At 35.2% G+C, this 22,665-nt stretch overlaps 1 protein-coding gene across 1 annotated transcript in view; it reads left to right on the top strand.

The window, feature by feature from the left end:
- LOC142348600 (sodium-dependent lysophosphatidylcholine symporter 1-A-like) overlaps positions 1 to 16,386 on the top strand; it is a 35,764-nt gene extending 19,378 nt beyond the window's left edge. Inside the window, exons 7-8 of the mRNA XM_075399998.1 lie at positions 5,268 to 5,405; positions 15,132 to 16,386. Of these exons, the coding sequence (XP_075256113.1) occupies positions 5,268 to 5,405; positions 15,132 to 16,157 (1,164 nt within the window). The 3' untranslated portion in view covers positions 16,158 to 16,386. The remainder of the gene's footprint in view (positions 1 to 5,267; positions 5,406 to 15,131) is intronic.
- The last annotated feature ends 6,279 nt before the right edge of the window (positions 16,387 to 22,665 follow it).

Below are 22,665 nucleotides of genomic sequence, written 5' to 3'. Positions count from 1 at the left end.
TCCAAAAAATAATATTCTTCGAGCGGAAATTTTTATCTATGTTGAGTGGCCTCCCTTTGCACGTAAATTTGACGCGTCCTTAATTCAGGCTCGATTTGAAATCATTCTGGCCTGTAACTAACATAATAAAAACCAAAAAGGGCAGAAGTATTTCAAAATATAAAAGGCCCATTACAATCCGATTAAATTTGAACTATAAAATGCCACATCTAAAAGCAAGTGATCTCCTTTTGCTGCATTTCCATTTCAATAAAAAGGTCCCAAATGTTAACAAAATAGCTAATTTGACCAAAAAGTCATGAAAAATAAGTGATGAATTTTGGATACTTATTGAGATACCAAAAACCAACTGCATTCGAATTTCTTTATTAGCTTCTTCGACATCGAATCGGAACCCTAATTAATTATACTCAATCACAAGACTACAAAAATAACATGACATGCCGCCAGAACACAAAAATTAAGTGAAAATATCCGGAAACAATTTGTCGGGGCCACTAAAACCACGAGCTTTACGCATAGAACACAATATTGTTTCACTGGACATTATTGGATCATAAAGGGACCTTTTTTATCAATTTAACATTTAAATTACAAAGGACTTTATATTAATTTGGATGATAAAATTGAAAAAATTTATTTCAAAAATGACAGACGCAAAATACAATCAGAATCCTTTTTCATTAAAAAAAATCAACGTTGAGACCTAAACTGGCCTGGCTATCGCTGCGTGGCTGTTTGAAATATTGATTTTTTTCCAAACAAAAAATGCGTAATAGCGTTTTTGGCAATATACAATCTTAATATATCAAAAATAAACTACATTTTTATAAGTGTCGGTTTAAATTAGTTGAAGACCGCAAAAATGTTATTTCAAATAAACTTTCTTAGGATCCGGAGGTACAATTAGACTTTATCTGAATAAATCAGATATCAATTGGAATTACAAAATAGGTTCTTCTATACCAACATATGAAGCTATTGGGTCGTGTCGTTTTCTAGAATATGTCATTCGACTACACAAAAAGCAACAAATACGTCCAAAAATTCAAGGTGTCGAAGCCGTTAAAAACATTGAGATCTTGACTAAGAATGAACACGTTATATTTCTTACACCAATCTTCAAAGTCATTGGGAACAGTGATTAATGTAGCAATGTGACAAGAAATCAATAAAGAATCTGCGAAATAGACATATGCAGAAATCGCCCAATTTTTCATGACTACTCCAAGTTTCAGAGCCTTAAAACCAATAATTCAAAAAATAGGCTCCAAGGATTAAGTTTATTTATCCGGAAAGAAGATGCAACCTCTGTTTACTGTGACCGTGCTACAAGTTGAAAAGAGTATGAAAAATGGCGAAATTGAAAAGATCTTTCTTTTTTAAACCAAACCTTTTGAAAAGTTGTAACAACCAAAAACTTTGTAGAAAGCAAGATAGATTAATTTTTAACTTCTTAGGAAGCCAGTTGCACCTCTGATTTCTGGAGACTAAATCTTAAGACTACAATTTAGCAACGAATACGGGCAGAACTCAAAATTTCCGGAACAATTTTATGCAAATGCTGTTGAATCCAAAAAATAATATTCTTCGAGCGGAAATTTTTATCTATGTTGAGTGGCCTCCCTTTGCACGTAAATTTGACGCGTCCTTAATTCAGGCTCGATTTGAAATCATTCTGGCCTGTAACTAACATAATAAAAACCAAAAAGGGCAGAAGTATTTCAAAATATAAAAGGCCCATTACAATCCGATTAAATTTGAACTATAAAATGCCACATCTAAAAGCAAGTGATCTCCTTTTGCTGCATTTCCATTTCAATAAAAAGGTCCCAAATGTTAACAAAATAGCTAATTTGACCAAAAAGTCATGAAAAATAAGTGATGAATTTTGGATACTTATTGAGTTACCAAAAACCAACTGCGTTCGAATTTCTTTATAAGCTTCTTCGTCATTGAATCAGAACCCTAATTAATTATACTCAACCACAAGACTACAGAAATAACATGACATGCCGCCAGAACACAAAAATTAAGTATAAATATCCGGAAACAATTTGTCGGGGCCATTAAAACCACGAGCTTTACGCATAGAACACAATATTGTTTCACTGGACATTATTGGATCATAAAGGAACCTTTTATCAATTTAACATTTAAATGACAAAGGACTTTATATTAATTTGGATGATAAAATTGAAAAAATTATTGAAAAAATTGAAAAAATGACAGACGCAAAATACAATCAGAATCCTTTTTCATTAAAAAAAATCAACGTTGAGACCTAAACTGACCTGGCTATCGCTGCGTGGCTGTTTAAAATATTGATTTTTTCCAATAAAAAAAATGCGTAATAGCGTTTTTGGCAATATACAATCTTAATAAATTAAAAATAAACTACATTTTTTAAGTGTCGGTTTAAATTAGTGGAAGACCGCAAAAATGTTATTTCAAGAAAACTCTCTTAGGATCCGGAGGTACAATTAGGCTTTATCTGAATAAATCAGATATCAATTGGAATTGCAAAATAGGTTCTTCTATACCACCATATTAAGCTATTGGGTCGTGTCGTTATCCAGAATTGTCATTCGACTACACAAAAAGCGACAAATAAGTCCAAAAATTCAAGGTGTCGAAGCCGTAGAAACATTTAACTCTTGACTAAGAATAAGCACGTTATATTTCCTACACCAATCCTCGAAGCCATTGAGAACGGTCATTAATGTAGCAATGTGAAAAGAAATCAATAAAGAATCCGCGAAATAGATATGCAGAAATCGCCCAATTTTTCATGAATCCTTCAAGTGAATTCAAGAAATAGGCTCCAAGGATTAAATTTATTTATCCGGAAAGAAGATGCAACCTCGGTTTACTGTGTCCGTGCTACAAGTTGAAAAGAGTAAGAAAAATTGAAAAGATCTTTGTTTTTTTTTTAAAACCAAACCTTTTGGAAAGTTGCAACAAGCAAAATTTTGTAGAAAGCAATATAGATTAACTTGTAACTTGTTAGGAAGACAGTTGCACCTCTGATTTGTTTAATCTAAATCTTAAGACCACAATTTGTTGAGACTAAATCTTAAGACCACAATCTTAAGACCACAGGTAGAACTCAAATTTCCACATTTAACGTTATGAGAACAGTTTCGTCGCCATTAACACCAGAAGCTATCAACTGAAAGGAGTATAAGTGTTTACTAGTGTCACGTTTGAACTTTAATCGGCCCTAATTTCAGACGGAATATGCGGGGGGGGGGGATCGGCAAAAAGAACCAGTTTCTTTGATCAAATTAAAACTCAAAAAATCGTATATCGTATATAATTACAGTGTTAAAGGCATGAAACCATCAATTGCAACATACAAACAATAAATAATTTAGTGGAAATTGTAAATGTTATTAATGATTGGACATGTTGTTAATGAGAACAAGTGACATATTGTCAAAAAGAGCGAAAAGGGCAGAGTTCAAAAAGTCGTTTAAACTTAAGTTGTTTAAATTTAATTCTTTTTTCAAAGGCCATTATAACCAATTGCAACATAACAATACAGAGATTATTGTTTCCTTCACCAAAAAATGATTGGACCTGTCATCAATAAGACTAAGTTAGATGTCAAAGAGAATAGCAAAAAAGGTCAGAGTTTACAGTCTTTTGAAGTTTTCAAATCAATTTCAAGGTCACTAAAACCATTAACTATCAACTGCAATAATTACGTTTAATTATATCCCCCAGAGGAAGCCTCTGAGATCCTTATTTATCCAGAATATGTGCTACCACTAGGAAAAAAATGACGAATACTGGCAGACATTAAAAATTCAAATCTATTTTCCATGAAATCGGCTTTGAAGCCGTTAAAGCCATACGTTTTTCTCTAATAACTTTGCTGTTATTAGGGGACTGCTATTTTTGTGATCTGACATGGCAACAAAAAACAACTTTAAATTTGGGCGAATGTCCAAAAATTACGAAGTCTTGTTGAAAACTCGTGGCCAAGAAGCCTTTAATTAAAAAATATGACTGCTAGAAAGGTTGAATTTTCATTCTTTGGAAAGAACAGAAGTTGGAACCTGTCTTTACTGAGACTAAGTGACCAGTTGACTGAATTAAGATACATGTGCCTAAGTTCGGAAATATAATCTATGTCATCAGAGCCATTAGGTATCAGCTGAAAGCATTTTGTATATGGTTGTTTGCACCATTTAAAGAAGTCGACTTATTATAAGTCTTTAATTAGTAATATTATGTCATGAGACTGAGACGGAGCATCAAACTTGGACAAAGCACAAGAATCCAATTTAAGTTTGCGAAAACACTTTTCCAAGCCGGAGAAATCAGTGAGATTTTCTCTGAAAACAATTTAAGATGATTTGGCCTCATTTCTACGTAAATAGGAGTTTTTTTTAAAAGCGATGAGACGAAAACTATCCTCGATATTGCTCTTTTTTCATTAATAACAAGTAGTTGTTCTTAAATTTGCGGACTTAGAGAATTTGACGACGTAAATTTCAATATAACAAATAAATGTTTCATTTCGGGTAATGATTGTTTTAAGGTAGCAAAGAAAGGGCGAAATGTTTATTCCAGCAGACTCTTTGACGTAAAAATATATTTTTGTTGAGTTCACTCAAGTTGGTGTCAGCAGTTTTTTGGTCTTGAATTTTCCTGCAAATTTGAACAAAGAAGTGGCTAAGAAAGTATGATTGGTTCCATTTTTGATGATGAGAGGCTGAATTTTAAAAACTTCAGCAAAAATTTGAGCGAAAATTCTTGTTTCAAACAATTCATATGCCCTCCTTATGTTTAGGCATAACCAAAAAACTGTTTATTGTTAGCAAATTTAACAATTTTTAGCAAAATTGATGAAAAAGTGAGCAACAATTCAGGCAAACATGAACATAAACAACGGATATCATTTGAATCTTCACAAAATTTTAAACTTTGTTAACTGCCTCGAAAAAACGAAAATCAAAAAAATTCTTTAATTATATTTTACTCTTTACGGGCTGTCTAATGATACCACTCACAACTCATTACGATTAATCGATTGGCTGAGCAAAAAAACCAGTTCCGCATATAGTTCCTCTCCCACTAAGGGCGCTCGAAACAATTCGTTAAACAAACAGAGGTCATTGGATATATAAATGCCGGGTTATTGTTTACTTGTGGGTGTTGTAAAAACAACTTTATTACTCGATTTGGCAAAATGGAAAACACAATGTATTGGAGTTGAGCATAAAGTGAAGAATCAAAGAGATCAAGTGTTTGTTTAGGTATTGTTACCGGATGTGATTGACGCGTACACAGTTGAGTTTGGACAGAGGAATGAGAGCATTTTCTACGGATTCTTCGTCTTCCTGAGTAAACTGGCGGCTGGCTGTGTCACGGGAGGAACCATGCTCACACTCAAGGTACATTTAGTGTATATTAGACTGCTGGTTTTGTACATATCGGGTTATTTATGGATTAAGACGAGGCAGGTAATCATTGATAACAAGGGTTGTAAAGCTGTAGATTTATGAGCGTAATTTACAAGCATGCTTGATTTTAGTGACCAATTTCATTTCCGATCTAATATTAGCTGTTATCGGACACCTGACTTACTGAAGAGTCAAGTTAGCTGATTTATCAATCACTTACATGTGTAAATATAGCCTAGAATACTGTACTGAATAAGTAGTGCGATAAATGACTACAGTGAAGAGTTGATGCGCAGTTTAGAAGGAAAGATGGCGGCGCCAGTCCTGAAATAAAATCCAGGAATTTTGAAAGTTGTCACAACACTAGGTCGAAGGCACAAGTTCATCGCAACATTCCAAATAAAGAATGAAAGGTACGATAAAAAAATATCACTGATAAAAACAAAAGTTTCGTTTTCAAAATACTATAAAATTATTTATAGCCGCCGTCAGCCTCTCAGAGGCTATTTTTTAGGCGCTCTCCTTCTTACAATTCAAAGAATTTGAATTGTATTGGGGCGCTGTCTTTCGGCTCGAGGAAGAGTAATGGTTTTCTTAAGTTTTTTTTTACCGGAAGTACTATTCTTTCAGACGGCGTTTTGACATAAAAGCGAAATAGTAAAATAGCCGTGTGAACTAATTAATTCTGAGCGAAATGTTTTTTTTTTATCATGCACTTAAATCAGTGAATGACTTTTCGACTTTGAAAAGTGTTCAACGAACGACTGCCTCATATAGATAACCATTTTCAGCTGTTTTTTCGTCCAATTGGCCCAGTTTTTTCGCTTATTAATAGCCGCCCTCATTTTCTCAGCCTGCTATTATTGCGCTCGTATTTTTTTTTACTTCGTCAAACTTTTTTTCGCTTTACCATTTTGCCGCTTTTTCGACATTTTGCGTGAAATCTTTTTGACTTCTCTAGGCTAGTTTCTCTCTTCTCTCATTCTGCTAAAAGTGAATTTGAACATCAGTTGCTAAGCAAAGCAATTCAAAATGAACAGAGTCAGTATAAAAATTGAAGTCAGAAATAGAAACGGGATAAACCCATTAAGCCCAATTTTAGATGCCCGCTATTTGAACGTCGTTCCTATAAGTCTTAGTTACCACCTCTAATGCTTATTGGTGTTGATAGTAGCCCCTGTAGCCTCTCTCTAAGAAACAGAAGTATGTTCAACTACGAAATGCCAAATTGCCATCAAAATAAATCGGACTTAAAAAATATTTTTGTACAAAAATCTTTTTTTTTTCAATATATTCTATTCGTTCAATCCCAATCATGCTTATTGGAATCAACGGCGGCTATTTTCCGGCAATCTGCCGGGTATGTTAATTTAGTTTTTCTAGAAATAATTTAATAGAAGCTGTATCGATATGTAAACCTCAAATCGATATGTAAGCCAAAAAGTTTTTGTTAGTCAGTTTTCAAAACTCAGTGTATAAGGCAATTTACCTCTGATATTTCATTCATTGAAGGCCTCTTTATAACGTGAGGTATTTTGTTTATAGCTGCGAAGCTGTAAGCTGAGCGTAGCTATATTGCGGTGCTCTTGGTTTTTTTTGTTTCGTCGTCTGACGCTTTATTTTCGTTTTACATTTGTTCTAGAACATTCTGTCTCGTCACTGCTTAAATGGCTTTTTCGCGCTTGATTTCATTCTTTCTGCGTGACCTAAATTGCGGTTATTCAGAAACAGAATCTGTTCCTAAAACAAAGTTGATTGTAAGAAAACAGATTGTATGGTCCGACAGCCGAGTGGTTAAGGCGACTGGCTGTTAATCCGGAGATCGCCGGTTCGAGACGCGACAGGGAAACTTTTTTTGCACCCAAAAACAACCTCCTTTGAAATAAACTTGTAAGTTTTATAGGCGGCGGCGATAACCATTATCAACTCACTTCTGTATCTTTTTCCATCTGTATTTTACGGCACGCAAGTCTATTTCGCAGCTACTCCGGCAATCTGCCGGCTATGTTTTATAGAACTGTACACATGCTTGTCCGATTTTGGGCAGTTTTCGTGCAACTTCTCTCAGTTTTTTGTTTCTTTTTGATTTAATTATTAGAAACTCTTTTTAAGCTTTGTCAGGGATCCTAATTTTCTGTTACTTACAGTTGAATGATTTTGTGGCTTTCAGTACTGGAAATTCTGCGTAAATTTTTTCATAAGTGCAGTTTTGGAAAACTTTCCGACAATTTCATTGCAAAGTATTTGATTGTTTCCAATCTTTGATTTATGTTTCTAAATAATAATCTCAACAAGAGGATAGCTATATAATGTTTTGCTGAATAAGGAATTGTATTTGTTTTTCATTTTTTTAAATTTGATTTTTAACTTTCAGAAAGAAAGTTTTTTGTGTGTTTTTGTTTCGGTCCTTATTCTCCGCATTCTAGCATGTATCAGTCTATTATTTTCCTGAGATCTGTAATTCTATCAGCTCTGTTTTTATCAGTTGCTAAAAATTATGATTTTAGCCTTTTTTATTTTTGTTTTGTTTGCAATTTTGAAATGCGATATAAACATTTTGACTGATAATTACTTTCTACGAATGTTGGGATCTCATTTTTAATTGTGAAAATTTTTCATGGAATTATATTTTGTTTCTTTTGTCTTTTTGATCAATTTGAATGCCTTTCAACTATTTTGCTGATTTTGAGTTCTTTTGCTAATTGGCCCATTATTTTGTTTAATTGAATTTGTTGGTAATTGAATTATCGCCTCACGCCTGTAAGTTCTTTTTTATATAAAGGCTGAAAGTTTTTTTTTACTACAAAGTTGTCTCTTTCGGTGAAATTGGAGAGAAAGTTTTACACAATTTCGGTTTCCTTTTGTGAGATCATTAAGGCTTGGCTGATTTGTTGTGGTTGGATAACTTGTTTTCATTACAGCGTTTTTCGTTTTTATTTGTACTTGTACTACATGGAGGATAAATGGAATTTTCCTTATTTTTCATATGAGTTTTTTCAGACAAGTTTGATTTTGTTTTTGACTTGAGGCTGTTGTTTTCACTGCATTGAGGTGCTCTGCAAAGAGATTTTAGCTGATTGGAAATGCAGTTTTTTGTGGAGGGTGCGACTTCGAGTCTTTTCCGGCATTCTTTCGGCTATGTATTTTTAAGACGCTGTTCCCACATTTTCGTGATTTTGAAGTCAAAATAGAGTGATGATTTTGGTCATGTCGAAACTGGAAGTGGAGCAAAAAGAAAGAGTGGTTGAATTTTTTTCGCTCTAATTTTAAACTAGAGTGACAAAACGATGTTTAAATAAGAAGTCGTTTTATCACTTGTGGTTTTTTGTTCACATGCGGCATTTTGACATTGATTGTTACTGTTCTTTCAATATTTTTGATATAATTTTTTTCTAAATGTTTTTTTCAATTCAGTCATAGTCCATTCTAGGTCTTGTTTTTTTGTTTAGTCAATGAAAATTCTTTAAATTGTAGGCCAGGACTTGTCCTGCTATGTTTTTTATTTCGCTTTACCTTTTGATCTCGTTTTTTGTTTTTCATAAGTCACGATTTTCACGTTTGGCTTCTGGCTTACCTCATGCACTGTTTCAACTGAATGGATATTATTTTCACGCATTGAATTACGTAGTTTAGGGAATACGGTCAAAGTCGGAGCAAAATCAAAAGCAAAGGGATCAACATGTAAAGCCAGATAAACATAGTGCGTTAGGTTATCAAAATTCATTAAAGCTATTGCTAGCTGGTATTAGTATTATGCTTAACAGTCTTCAGTTTAGAAACTGAGTTGAGTGTAATTTAAGAATCTAACCGAATATGCATAATTTGCACACGAAATAACACTTTGGACACTAAGAAAAGTTCTGTCAATTTCTATTTCTCATTTTTTTGTTCCAAATCCCTATGTGCGTCCAGCGGGTCAACGGCGGCTATTTTCTGGCAATTCGCCGGCTATGTTTTAATGTGAAGAAAACCAAATTTAAAAAGGCTATCAAGAAAATTTTCATGATTCTCAACAGCTAATAAATCAGGCCAAAAAATCGTCCGAAGTTACGTATTGCATAAACGAATTATTAGTTATTAGGAGTCCTACTACTAAACGAGATTCTGTTGCATCTCTAAAAGTAAATTTATTACAAAAACATATAGCAGAATTCTGGAAAAAGAACAGTAATTAATTGCTCTCAAACGAAGTTTGTTGCAATTATATTAGTCCTGTCGGTCTTTTTTATGCGATTTTTCGTCTGACGCTTTTGACTTTTCGTCCTCAAAAACGAGATAAACAGGTAGCGCCCAGCGGGCATTAAGTGCTCTTAGAGCCTTTCAGCTCTGTTTCAGCTCAAACAGTAAACTTATATTTATGGTGTGAAGGGCGGTTCTTAGAGGTTGAAGACAACCCCCACTGTTGACCCCCCTATTGCCCACCCCCCACCGCGCTGTTGCCCCCAACCAGTTTTGCCTCCCCCGCCCCAATCTGCCTCCAGTGCACCATACCCCCACCCTCTCCCTCCGTGGCTAGCTACTGACGAACAACCGCTTGCTAAAAACGCAAATTTATACTTTTTTGCAATTTTTTTTTTAAGTTTTTTGAAAATTTTTGATAATTTTATGATTTTTATCAGTGGTGTCAAAGAACCTCCTCTAGAGTTTGATAATAGGCTACTGCACTGTTTCTAGTGGTAATGGAATGGTTTCTACATTTTAACATCACGAATTTTAGCAATTTTTGACAAAACGTGTAATTTTTGACATTTTCTTATTCCGGTCTTTTCAGACCCAGGGGCCAGACAACATCCTAAGGGGGTCGATAATAGGTTACTGAAAAATTTTTAATGGCCATGGAATAGTTTTTCAACTTTTTAATGTCACCAATTTTAGCAATTTTTTGATAAAACTTGCTTTTTTCAAGTTTTAAATTTTTTGTAGTTTTTTTCTAGATTATTTCAGACTCAAGAGCCAAGTAACCTCCTCTAGGGTTTGAAAATAGGTTACTGATTAATTTTTAAATTAAATGGAATGTTTTGCAAGATTTTAACATCACGAATTTTAGCATATTTTTGATATTTTTAGCCATTTTTTTTTCAGTTTTTGACTTTTATACTCATTATTCAGATTTATTGAACCTCAAAGGTCATAAAGCCTCCGTTAGGGTTTGATAATAAGTTACTGGAAAATTTATGTTGGTCATGGATTAATTTTCATCTTTAATATCACAAGTTATAGCTTTTTTTTAAATAAAACTTTCAATTTTTTTTTAAGTTATTTAAAAATTTTTGTATTTTTTTAGGTTTCTCTAGTCTCAAGGGCCACGGAACTTCCTCTAGGGTTTGATAATTTATTACTGCATAGTTTAGAGATGTAACGGAATGTTCTTCAAGATTTTAATATCACGAATTTAAGCAATTTTTTAAAATGTTTGCTGTTTTTCATGTTTTATTTTTTTCCGGCAACAGAGGCCCTCGAACCTCCTCCAAGGTTTGATAATAAGCTGCTGCGTAGTTTCTAGAATTAATGGGATGGTGATCAACTTTTTTTATGACTCGAGTGTTAGCAATTTTTGGATAAAATTTAAACTTTTCCAATTTTTGGAAAATTTGTATGTTCCAAGTGTATGGATCTTTATGAGCCTGTGAAACAATTTCTGGCTTGAAACAGGGATACCGGATAGTCTCTTGAGACAATGAGTTGGTTCTTAAGATAGTAATATCTTGCGTAATGTCATCATCTTTGCGTAATGTCATCATCACTGATCCTCATTATCAATGAGTTATAGATGAAATGTTTTTTATCATAACTGACCTAACAGGCACTTTTTAGGAAACCATTGTTAATTGCTCTCAAAGGCAATTTGTAGCAAATTTATTAACCCTGTTTGTCTTTTATGCAAGTTTTCGCTTGGCCGATTTTTCGTCTGACCCATTTGACTTTCGTCTTCAGAAACGGGATAAAGATGTAATGCCCTGAGGCCACTAAACCGTGGCTAGCTGTTGAAGCCAACCGCTCGCCGGTCGTTTGAGAGCAATTCGCCCGACGTTAGTCGGTTATGTTTATTACCTTGTACGTTTGTTATTATGATGTCAAGGCCAACTACACCTGGTCAACATCTAACCATAGCACACCTGAGAACTATTTTTTTCATTCGGAACAAAACATAGACAAAAATATTGGAAATTGGATATTTGAAATACATAAAAATTCAAAAGGTTCTGAGTTTTTAGGGCGAACAAGAACGTATGAACTGTGACTTATCTCCAGTAAAAGTTTTTTTTGTTTTGAAAAGTTGACAAAAATACTAAAGAAATGGTCCACTCTTGACACGAGCTTCGAGAACGAACCTTCTTTAAAAACATAATTCGGTTTTAGTATCACACACAATATTTGAAACACAGCTTAGAGAGTCGCCGCGACTTCATGTCATGTCTTTACCATTTTTTTATCTTTCTTCAAAATCGTCGAAATTGTGTGAAGACATCCTTCAAAAAAACTACAGGTCCACATCCGCAGGCCCGGAATCCAGTTCTTAGATAGTTACAAAAATGACTGAACATAAGATGTATGTTGCACTATTTTCTTCGTCGTAACGAGTATGATCGAAATAAGGACTGTTATCATTGATAAAGTGTGTTAAAAAGCAGTTATTTGTATAATATACAAGCGTATGAGTTTGTGTCTGATTTCATTTGCGATATATAAATGTTCCGACCCCATTTGTGGGGGGAGGAACTATATACTCAAGTCGATTTTTTTTGTTCAGACAATTTTGGCCGATCGATATATTCATCGTAGAGAAATGTGAGTGGTTAACTTAAAAAGCTTGACCAGCGTAGAATTCGAAATTAAAAAGATTTTTTTTTGAATTTCTTTTTTTCGAGGAGTTATCGAGGTTGAAAGTTTTGTGTGAACATACGTGATATTTGCATGATTTCGTTCACTTTTAGCTTAATTTTTGTTCAATTTAAGGCTTTTCTATAAAAAAATTATTTCATTTCAAAATTACATTTCAGGCTACAAAATGAATCAATCTTGTGTAACCAATAGAGCGATAGAAAGGATAGTTCTGGTCTCATGAGGAATTTTATTAAAAAAAAACGAGAGAGCTGTTGTTTTTTAAAAATTTTCCTATTTATTATTGTTTTTTAGTCACTTAGAGTCTGGTCACTTTTCATATCGAGGTTCCGTTATTGACAAACCTCATTTAGAGTCAAATGATACCCAATTGACAAAAAATTCGTTTTCAAGAAATCACTCGTGTTTTTTTTATCTTTGACTTTTTTTTATTTTTGTTTTTAATTGAATTTTTTAATAAAATTTTGATTTTCTTTTTCAGATTTTACTAAATTTTGGAGTCCTATAGCATAAACTCGCTAACTAAAAATGCAATCAGCTTCCTAATGTGCATGAGGTAAACCTGTATAGTGCTTTCAGTGGACACCTAATGGCTGTTAAGACTTTAAAAAATGATTTTTGGAAATGTTTTTTGAACATCAACCGATATTAAACTTTTTTCATGAACAGTAAGTCACTCTCGGTATTTCCAGGACCCCTTTCTTTTTACTGTAACTAAAATAAATCTGGTGAGCGGATTCATCTTCTAACTATTGGTTTTATGACTTCGATAACACGAGTTTTCATAATTTGAAAAATTTTTGTTTCTTTTGAAATCTTATCTCATTATCCTAATATTGACAGTTCTCATTGGCTTAGAAAATACGTCCAATGGATCATACATAAAGTTTTCGGAGACAAGTTTATAGTTTAAATGGCTTTTACCCTTTCTTCTTGCACTTTTCGAATGAATTTTTGGCTTTGCATGTATTTGTTGTTTTCATTTTGATAAGACTTATTGTGATGTCATGTTGATAACTTATGATTGACAACCATCCTTGCCTTCTCATTGAGGCATAACTTAGAGTATTTTTTTACTTCCGTTGAAAGCTATTAAATTTAATGGCGTTGATTTAACGGGTTTTCTCAAAAATTTCGTGATTTTATTATATTTGTTCATACTTGTTGATTTTTTGAAGTCATATTGTTAAAAAGGAAGAACCCCATTACTGTTGAAAAATATATGAGGTTAGAAAATTTTCTACCAAAAATTTTTTGGCTCCGACACTTTTCTCGCTCAATTTTTTTTGAATTTGATGTTTTTGCCTTTTTCAAAATGCTTCATGTAGTCGTAAAATGCTGACTAGTCTCATAGGCTTCTTATTGATGATTGAATGAATGATATTACGCAATGCAGTCAGTTTATAGCGAATAGTAATTAAGTTTTTGATTTTGTTCGTTTTTAAAGATTTTTTTATACTTTATTTTTTGTTCTTTTCGTCAACGTGAAACTTATTCTCATCATTGAGAGGTTACATCCAATTCATTGTAATTCAAAAAGTATTTTTCCATTGATATCATGTCGTTACTGATCGTTTTGTTTGTTGGACATTATGCGTTTTCATAAAAGTTTGAGTGGTCAATATTTGTGTTTCTTTTTCTCTTCTTTTAGCACATTCACTAAATTTTTTTTTGCTTTTTTTGTTGTTTGTTATTTTCTCGTAGTCTTTCTAATGGCAGTGGCTCTGAGCGCTGTAATGAAGCATGGTATTATGTAATTCAATTAGTAGTTCGGTTGTGTAACGGTTTTTTAAACTCAAACATCTATTTTTAGTTATCTCATCATTAGGTTGACAATTAAGTCAAAAATGTAGATGAGCTCGGGTCGGAACATCATGTGCAAACGCACATTAAGGAGCATCCTTGTTTGATTTAAGCGTCGAAGTTTGTGACAGTGCTACTCGATGGTTTTAACCTTGCTCCAATGCTATACCACGCCAACGTAAAAGTTAATTTTTCGAAGCTCTTTTTGACGCTATATTTGGAGAAGGATTGTTATTTCCTCTCAAAGGAAGATTCAAGCAACTATTGCAATCGTTTGTCTAATTTTGCAAAAAAAAATTGCTTGACCATTTAGACTTTTTTCTAGAAATTTTTTTGCTTGATTGAGTGGTTTAATTTGACTGTCCATCTTTAAAAACGGTAAGAACTGGTAAAGCCCAAGGGTCTGACCAGTAGAGATTTAGTAGGCCCTTTGTGTACGATTCACCGAAGCTGTCGAGTGAAAAGAATTTCAAGGCATGAAGGGTAATTTCGAGTTAATGTAGATTTGGGGCCGCCTCTACTCTTTTCTGCTACCCATCCCAAGGAACTGCGACTAAGCTTAGAATCTTAAGCTAGATAAAACCAACCCCCGGGTTCTAATGATAATCCGTTAATTCATTATTAATCCAGGTTTGAGCATTATCATCAGATTTTAAGTAAAATGTGACGTATTCTTAGCCTTATTAATTGCTATCAAGCAATGTCCTTGGCATTTATTTGGGTCATGTCGGTCCTTTTAGATGTTTCGCTTGATCAATTTTCTGTCTGACCGTTTGACTTGCAGTCATCAAAAAGGGGTAAAAACTGAGTACACTAAGTCTTGTGCAGCTCTTAAAAGCTTTTAGTGGGCTATAAGAGTACGGTTCACCGAAGCTGCTAATGAGGTAAATTCACGAAGAAAATAGACGTCAGGGTTAACATTTTGAGAAACCCCTATCCCAAATTCTTTCTGAACCTCTACTCCAAATTGGACTGTAGAGATTTTTTGGTTCTTTTCAAGCTAGGCTTAGAATAAGGAAAGATAGTTAAAAAGCAGAAATTCTGTAACTTGAAGGTAAATGATTGGTTTAGATCTTGAATTACGATGCAACCAAGTGTGACCAAAACGATTATGTCAACTTAGCCCTCCGTGTCATCTGCGCAGCTTGCCCTACCTGCCTCCTACTCCTCTTCGGAATAGTCATGTACTTTTTCCCACTTAACGAAGCAAAAATGGAGGAAAACCGGAAATACCTTCAGCGCAAGTTTTTCTCCCACGGGGCTACTGCGAATAACACACAAGGCAACAACGGAAATGAAGATAACACTTCATTGAATATCGTGAGCAGTGGACGCAACAGCGTGACCAATAATTCAATCACACATAATCGCGGTCGGAGTTCCTCGACTGATTTTGAAAGCAAAGACTTAACTGATCAAATTTCACCGAATCGAACTCCTAACAACTTCCACAGAAATGCACAGCTTCCAGTATTAAATTCAAGTGAACTTCAGTTTGAATACCAGAAAAGTCCAGAAAATACTGGTGGAAGTTTGACTAACGTGCCTGAAAATGAGACCGCGGAAAAGTTCCCAGACCCGGAGAGGAATTCTTTCAAAAATAGCAACAGGAATGGGTCCTCGATTGATTGTGTTAATGGAAAAGATAGCTCCAACGGTAATGTATTCTACGAAAATGAGAAGTCTGCGACAAAAGGAAAAGATGGATCAACAAAATCAATTTCAAAAGAAGCGAGTGCGAAATCAGCGTCTAAAGATGGAATAAAAGTGACCTTTCCTTCTCAGCAATTTTCCGCGCACAATGCTGGAAGTCCGAGTAACAATAATTCCCACAATACCAATGTGCCCGCACATTACAACTTCCCGCCCGTGAGAAGAAAAGATTACGAATTGTTAACTGTTCGCCATTCTCTTCCGAGTATTTCGCCTGCTTCCAATGAGTTGAAAAACAGTAGTAAATTTCAGCACCCCAATGACAGGAGGACAAGTGGGGGGCATTTTAGAAGAATCAGTCATTCCGGACATACCCATAATTCGAACAGTAATGCGGCACTCAAGCATAAACGTGTGGTGAGCGATTACGCTTCGAGAGCCTGACTTCTGTTCTTTTTGATCATTTTAAAATTCTAAGTTAATGCTGAATTTTTGATTATTTAAATTTGAAAGCATTTCAAACAATGATTAATTGCTAAATAGAGATTAATTCAAATTGTAATGTTTAACTAAGGCGGGACCATAATAACTTCCTCGGCCGTGCTAAATGTCCAAATATTGTGTTTTGTTTCCCAATTGAAGATGCTGATCTAACTATGGAAACTGTTTTCTAACTTTCTTAATAACCGTTTTTACACCTTTGGCTAGTCAAGGTATTTAAGTCAAGTTTTAGTTTTTCCTTATGGGTCAAATCTGATTTTTTGGCGCTTTGGACTTTTCGCTGCAATTTTAACTGATTTCTGCTTCAGGTTAGAAGTAAGATCTGTTCCAGATTCTGTTGCTAATTTCGGCGCAAACTAAGCGTTGATAAATATTACATTCGAGTGGCAACTTGCCCTATTTTGAAGGACGCGGTAAAAAATGAATAGGCTTGCTTTATTTATGGAGATAATCGTTGGCGACATGCTTTAGAGATAATTTTTTATTTGTGCTTCAAGAAGAGTAAATAGTTAGACTGAATGGTTACGTTTATTTATTTGGGGGGGGGGGGTGGTTACGATTTGACTTTTGAACTCTAAGAAGACAGTTATCTATTCTCTCAAAGTATCCTCTGTTGATGGCTTTAATTTGACGTATTCTAATTCCATGTGCATTATATCTTATCATAACTGTGTGTTAATGTCTTTATTCTCTAAAGAGCTAACCCTGACAACGGCCAAACTGTTTATTGCAGGCAATATAGTAGTTATAACCAATTTAATGACTAGTCATTACCCCTCATCCGAGAGTTAAACTGGTCTAACAGATTTATTTAATCACGCTATTATCTGTTGATTTAATGTACTGGCCTCAGTTCTCTATACTTTTTCACTCTTAAAATTTGTTTCGAGTAAGTTGGAAGCAAAACCCAGTAATTCCAAAATTGAGGAAATTCTGAATTTGAAAAGCGATGCATCCCAAAAGATAGATCTAAGATTGCAGGTTGTATGTCACAAGTTATGAGTTAGAGATGTTATGCAAATAGGGAGTTTTTTAAAGATATTTTAGACTAATTGAGAACCGGAAGACTCATGTCAAAGAATATAACGTTTTTGCACTCTGGTCGAAACAGATTTGAGCATCGGTAGCTTTTACGTAATCTGTAGTGCAGATTTTGACACTGTTGGTAAAAACTGTCCAGCTAGCATCACAAGTCTTGCCTAGTTTTAGTTTCCTTCACCCTCAAATTGACAAGGGCTATTTATCCATAAATGTGGACGACTATTTATTCGGTGTCAGGACAAAATACCCAGTGCCAAAATATATCCAATAGTTTACCCTATTGTTTAAGCGATCAGAAAGACTATAGAGCATAAAAATGAGAGATAATTCATGGCGAACGAAGTATATTCTGCAATGCTTCAATGTGTAGTAATTCTTGTTGTCGTGCCACGTGGGCAATGGCAATGCTTCAGGGGCCGTGTTTCTTGATATGAAATTTTGGATCTTTTCTGTTTGTGCCCCCAGCTTAGTGGGGGTGTATTATTTGCACCACCCAGTTGCATTTGTCAAATTTTTACAATGATTTACTATGTAATGGCACGTGCTCTGTAACTGGGGAGAGCATAACGTTCTGGGGGGGGTGGAGCACAAACGGAAAAGATCCGAAATTTTTAGAAACGAACATGAGACCAAATTATCAGCTTAAGCGTGATAAAACTACTTGGACATTCATTCATTCAAACGGATTGCTCATTCATTCATTCATTTGCTAATTTGTTATCGGTATATTGAACGAAAACACGGAGGAATAAATGGGATGTTGTGGCATTGGGTAAATTGTCGTGTAACCTTTTATTCTATAGTGCTGCTTTTTTGTCAACTTTTTTGTGATCTGTAACCACGTGTTTTAATGCTCCTAAATTCCATCCTTCAATTCTAATTTGGAGCAACTATTATGCGTTAGTTTGGATTGATACCTTGATATGCCAGTACTTCTTCACCCCGCACCCCCACTACCCCCAAACCTGCTTCAAATAAAGCAAGTGCGATCTCAAGTGTGACTAAAGCAAGTGCGTCCTTTAAGTGTGATCTCAATTTAAGTGTGGACACTAAAAAATTAGAACGTTCTATGATTAACAACCGAATTAAATGAACCACTAAATGAGTAGAGTGGTAAAAAGGTCACGATCATAGTTATTATGAAAAGAACAGTAACACTGCTCTGTACATTAATTAATGTAGGCAGCCCTAGTTTTAGCGTAAATCAGGTGCTCTGTTGAAATGGGACATCTGTCACTGAATTCCGAATTGTCATCATTTTCTACGCCCCAATGACATTTTGAGTTTGTTTATTGAGTCACATTTTTTAGTCTTTCCCATTATAGTCTCTTCCCCCTCCACGAAATTATAGCCCCCCATTATGGTATAATTACCATGATTTGGGGTGGGGGAGGGGGGTGGCTATACGTTATCTGCCCACTAAGCTGGGGCGGGGGGGGGGGGGCTATAATGGGAAAGACGCAAATTTTGAGTTAAACTTTGAGTCACATCGAGATACGTTTTGTCTCGCTGAACGTATTGAAAGTATGACAATGATGAATATTTGTAACGGAAAATTGTCATTATCAATCTTTTGTCATATACAAAAGGTATGACTTTGTTTTCTAGAACGACATTCTCACACATGCTAATAGGAGATGTCTGTTTGGGATAGCGATGGGAATATATAAGGTAGAATTCTTCTCTGGCTGTGTTTGCTTTCCGGCAAGCAACAATAACAACGGGATGGGGATTTATTGTTAACAGGATATGAAATACCGTTTAAACTCTGTTTGTTACTGTGTTGTGAATATACATTCTATGCTCATTGGGCGATATATATTGTAATGTTATAAACAGCAATCATGCTGCGGTGCTTAACGGACAAAATTCATCCTCTTCTAATTCATCAACTCATGTCAGTACATGAAATATTATGTTATCATTCGGAACGTTTCCATCGGATCTTTTCTTCAATTTAGTTCTTCTAAAAGTTGTAATAATCTAGAATAACTGAACGAGTAACTAAACATGAAAGCAAACTTAATCTCATTCTTTTTAGATGACCTACGAAATGGCAATTTGGTTGGTATGATATAATAAAGTTTTAAAATAGAGGTAAGAATAAACGATAAACTTCAAAGTGCTTGCGAAAAATCAAATAAACTTTAATTAAACTTCTATGATAGAATTCACCTTTTAGAGCCTGTGTCCTCCCTAGCGATCCAAAAATTTATAATCTTAAAAGGGAAACATACTTGCACGATTCTGTCAAATTTCGAATCCATCTCGCAAGATTATAAACCAAATTTTGCAAGATTTTTAATCCCTCTTGCTAACTTTTAAATCCGATTTTTTTTTCTTACCTTCAGGAATGAGGACTCTGAAAACGGCAATGGTAATTGTGATGACCAATAAAAGAGCAGTCGAAAGAATCTATTCGTTAAGACCGATTTTCGATGTACGTTCGGGCAAAAGCCATGAATCATCGTCACTCGAGCTGACAGTTAAAGTGCTACCAGACAATACCTGTTAGCACTGTGTTTAACAACTCAACTAATCATATCACAGTTTGCGTACTACAGCGAACATTGGAACTGAGTCCGAATTGGGAAATAATAATACCATAGTTTAGGAGTCTATATTAATACGTCTATAACTTGGTTCCTTAAGGGTTGTACTTCAGTACCACACTTCCCCTCTAAGGGAAATTTTCGATCAGCCTTGTTGATCGAGAATTTGGTTGAGGCATTCTATGTCCTCTTTGTGCTGTGATGATATGGGACTTAAGTCTCCCAAAATCGGCGTTGGTATGTCCGATGCGGCCGTGCTGTAAATTGACGTTGGGCTGCCTTGAATTTCGGCTGTGTCAGATTTGTATTGTTCGTCCTCGGATGCTGTGTTCTATTTCTGATTGAGATTTGTTGGCGTTGTTTATGCGTGCTGACTCAATCTGTCGGAGTGCATCCTGTCTTGTTATGTTTTTGTTTGAGGTGGGTTCGTTGTGTACTGAGTTCACTTCGTCTTCCGTTTCGCTCGGAGTTTGGGTTGGGTCCCGATTGGGACTTGTCTGGGTTCGTTACTTCTGGGGGCTTGGGATCCTCCTGGTTTTCTTTGACTTGCTTTGGTTCGTATTCATATTTTGTACGATAGTGTCAATGGATGTTTTGCTTGAGTGGGTTCGAATCATGAGTTCCTTTGGGGATTGACGTGACGATTGTTATTGGGCTCTGTTGCTGTCAGTTCGATACCAGATTGAATTTCTAAACGGTGTCCGAGTTGTTAGCGGATGATAAGTCTCTATGAATTAGAGCTGAGGTGAGGCGTTGACGGCGTTTATTTTTTCTTAGTTTTTACTGTACGAGGGCGGCTTCTTTTGACTTGGTGTCGAAGTTCGAGGCTGTTGCTTTGGGAGCCTGAGTTCACTTCGTGAGTGAGGTGTTTTTGCGTTTTTTGAGCTGCCGGATGGTTGTTTTCTTCGAATTTTTGCCTTCCTTGAGTATTTGGTTAGAGTTGATGATGATGGTCCTGGTTGGGTTTGTGCCTGGTGTTTCATCTTGGCTCTTTGCTAAACAGAATTTTTGAATTTTAGCTTGGTTCTGTTTGTATTCGCCCATTGTCTTATATGCTAAAAAAATTGATAGTCTTATATGCTACAAAGTCGATTAGTCGCGGTTTTGTTGGTAGCGATAGCAATACAGCTTTAACGTATCACAGTGTTTTGTCTAGGTGAGTCTAATTTTATTGTGTTAGGAGATGGTATGGTTATGGTCCCGTCCAGGATTATGTTCCATAATTGTCTCATAGTGCCTCTTGGTTATTTTGCTCTTCGATTTATTGGTTTTCCTGCTACTCGTTTTTTGTTTTAATGGGTACCGATATTTTTATCTCCGAAGGTCACGCGTAGTTTATCAGGTGTGACGAGGACTGGTTATATGTGCTTAAGTTTTTGTGCTGGGGCGGCGACTTTGCTGCTTACGAGCAGTGCGTCCGAGTCTGAGTGCGAACATGATGGGGTTTGGTAATTGATGTCCACATGGGGCTCCGAATTGGAATCGTGCTTCCAAATCGCTGCTTCGGTCAGCATTGGCATTACTCAGTCTCTTTTTGTATAAATTAAGTTTTCCTATTTTTTCGTAATTGAGGTTTGACCTATTAGGATGTGAGCTTGTTTGTTAGTTGTGTTTTTGGTGTTCTACCGAATTGGGTTTCAAAAGGTGTGCTGCGTTTTGTTGTATTTGGTATGAGTTTGAAGTTTTCTATTATATTTGCAATTTTTTCTAGTGTTCTTTTTCTCAGGTGGGATCGATGTTCAGTACAAACAAGCGTCTTTCAAATGTTTGTATCATGCGCTCGACCATTCAGATTCCTCTGTGATCACGGATTGGTTCTAATATTTGTTTTATATTGTCTTTACAAAATATTTCAAATTTTTTTATTTGATTGATTGTGCTTGGTCGCATTTTATTGACCGGAGTGTTCCATGAAATTTATGTAATTTTAAGTTTTTTATTGCTATGTCTGCGTCGCAGTTATGATACGCTTCTGCGTGAGGGTATCTTTATTTTCTGTCTACAGATACTAGGATGAAAGATTCCTTGTTTTTATCGGGGATTATCCCGTCAAGTCTTTGATTTTCTTCGTTGGGTTCTGCTTATTAATTAAGTTTTGAGTGTTTGTTTTTTGGGATAATGGTTTATTGGTGCAAGGTTTACATCTTTGGGCTATCAGTACAATATTCCTGTGGTTTCGTTGGAACCATTCTAAGTGTGCCATATACATCATTCCTGCTTTGCACTTATCGGTTCTATGTATGGACTCGAGCACGATATCGCGTAGTTTTGGGCGACTACTACAAGATATAATACAAAATGCACATCAAAACATTTTTGTAATTTACCAACACAGTATCATCGTGAAAAAAATTTGTAATAACAAGTAGAGAAACTACTGCAAAACAGATTATCTAATGAGATACTAAAATAAGAGAATAAATTTTAAACAATATTTTCGAATTTCTGCAATAAATATAGACACTCTACGAAATACTACACTGCAGCCAACTTACAACATTGGTGTTACCCCAACAAAAGATTCAGGCTTAGAACCAAGACAAAGAATACAAAATACAATTTTACCTAATGGCCCGCAGCAAGAAAGTCTCTTTACCCCACCGGATATGGCTCAGAAACAGGCAATGTTGCTAGAATTTAATAAAGAGAGCGACTAGATTTCAGTAATGTCAAGTTAAAAAAAACAAGTAGCACTCTCAACTTAATATACATTAATTACGTGATTAATAACCCTTGTAACACCTATAGTATCACCTAATACGTCTTATTTACCAGAAGCAAATGAAGTATTAAGAAGACCTCAGCTTATTAGAAAACCATTTACATTTTTTCGATGAACCTTTTCCTTCTGACTTGAC

This window comes from Convolutriloba macropyga, chromosome 10, assembly GCF_964194025.1.
Source record: "Convolutriloba macropyga chromosome 10, txConMacr16.3, whole genome shotgun sequence".
NCBI lineage: Eukaryota > Metazoa > Xenacoelomorpha > Acoela > Convolutidae > Convolutriloba > Convolutriloba macropyga.
Note: the sequence above shows the minus strand (reverse complement) of the source record. Positions and strands in the feature narration are given on the sequence as shown.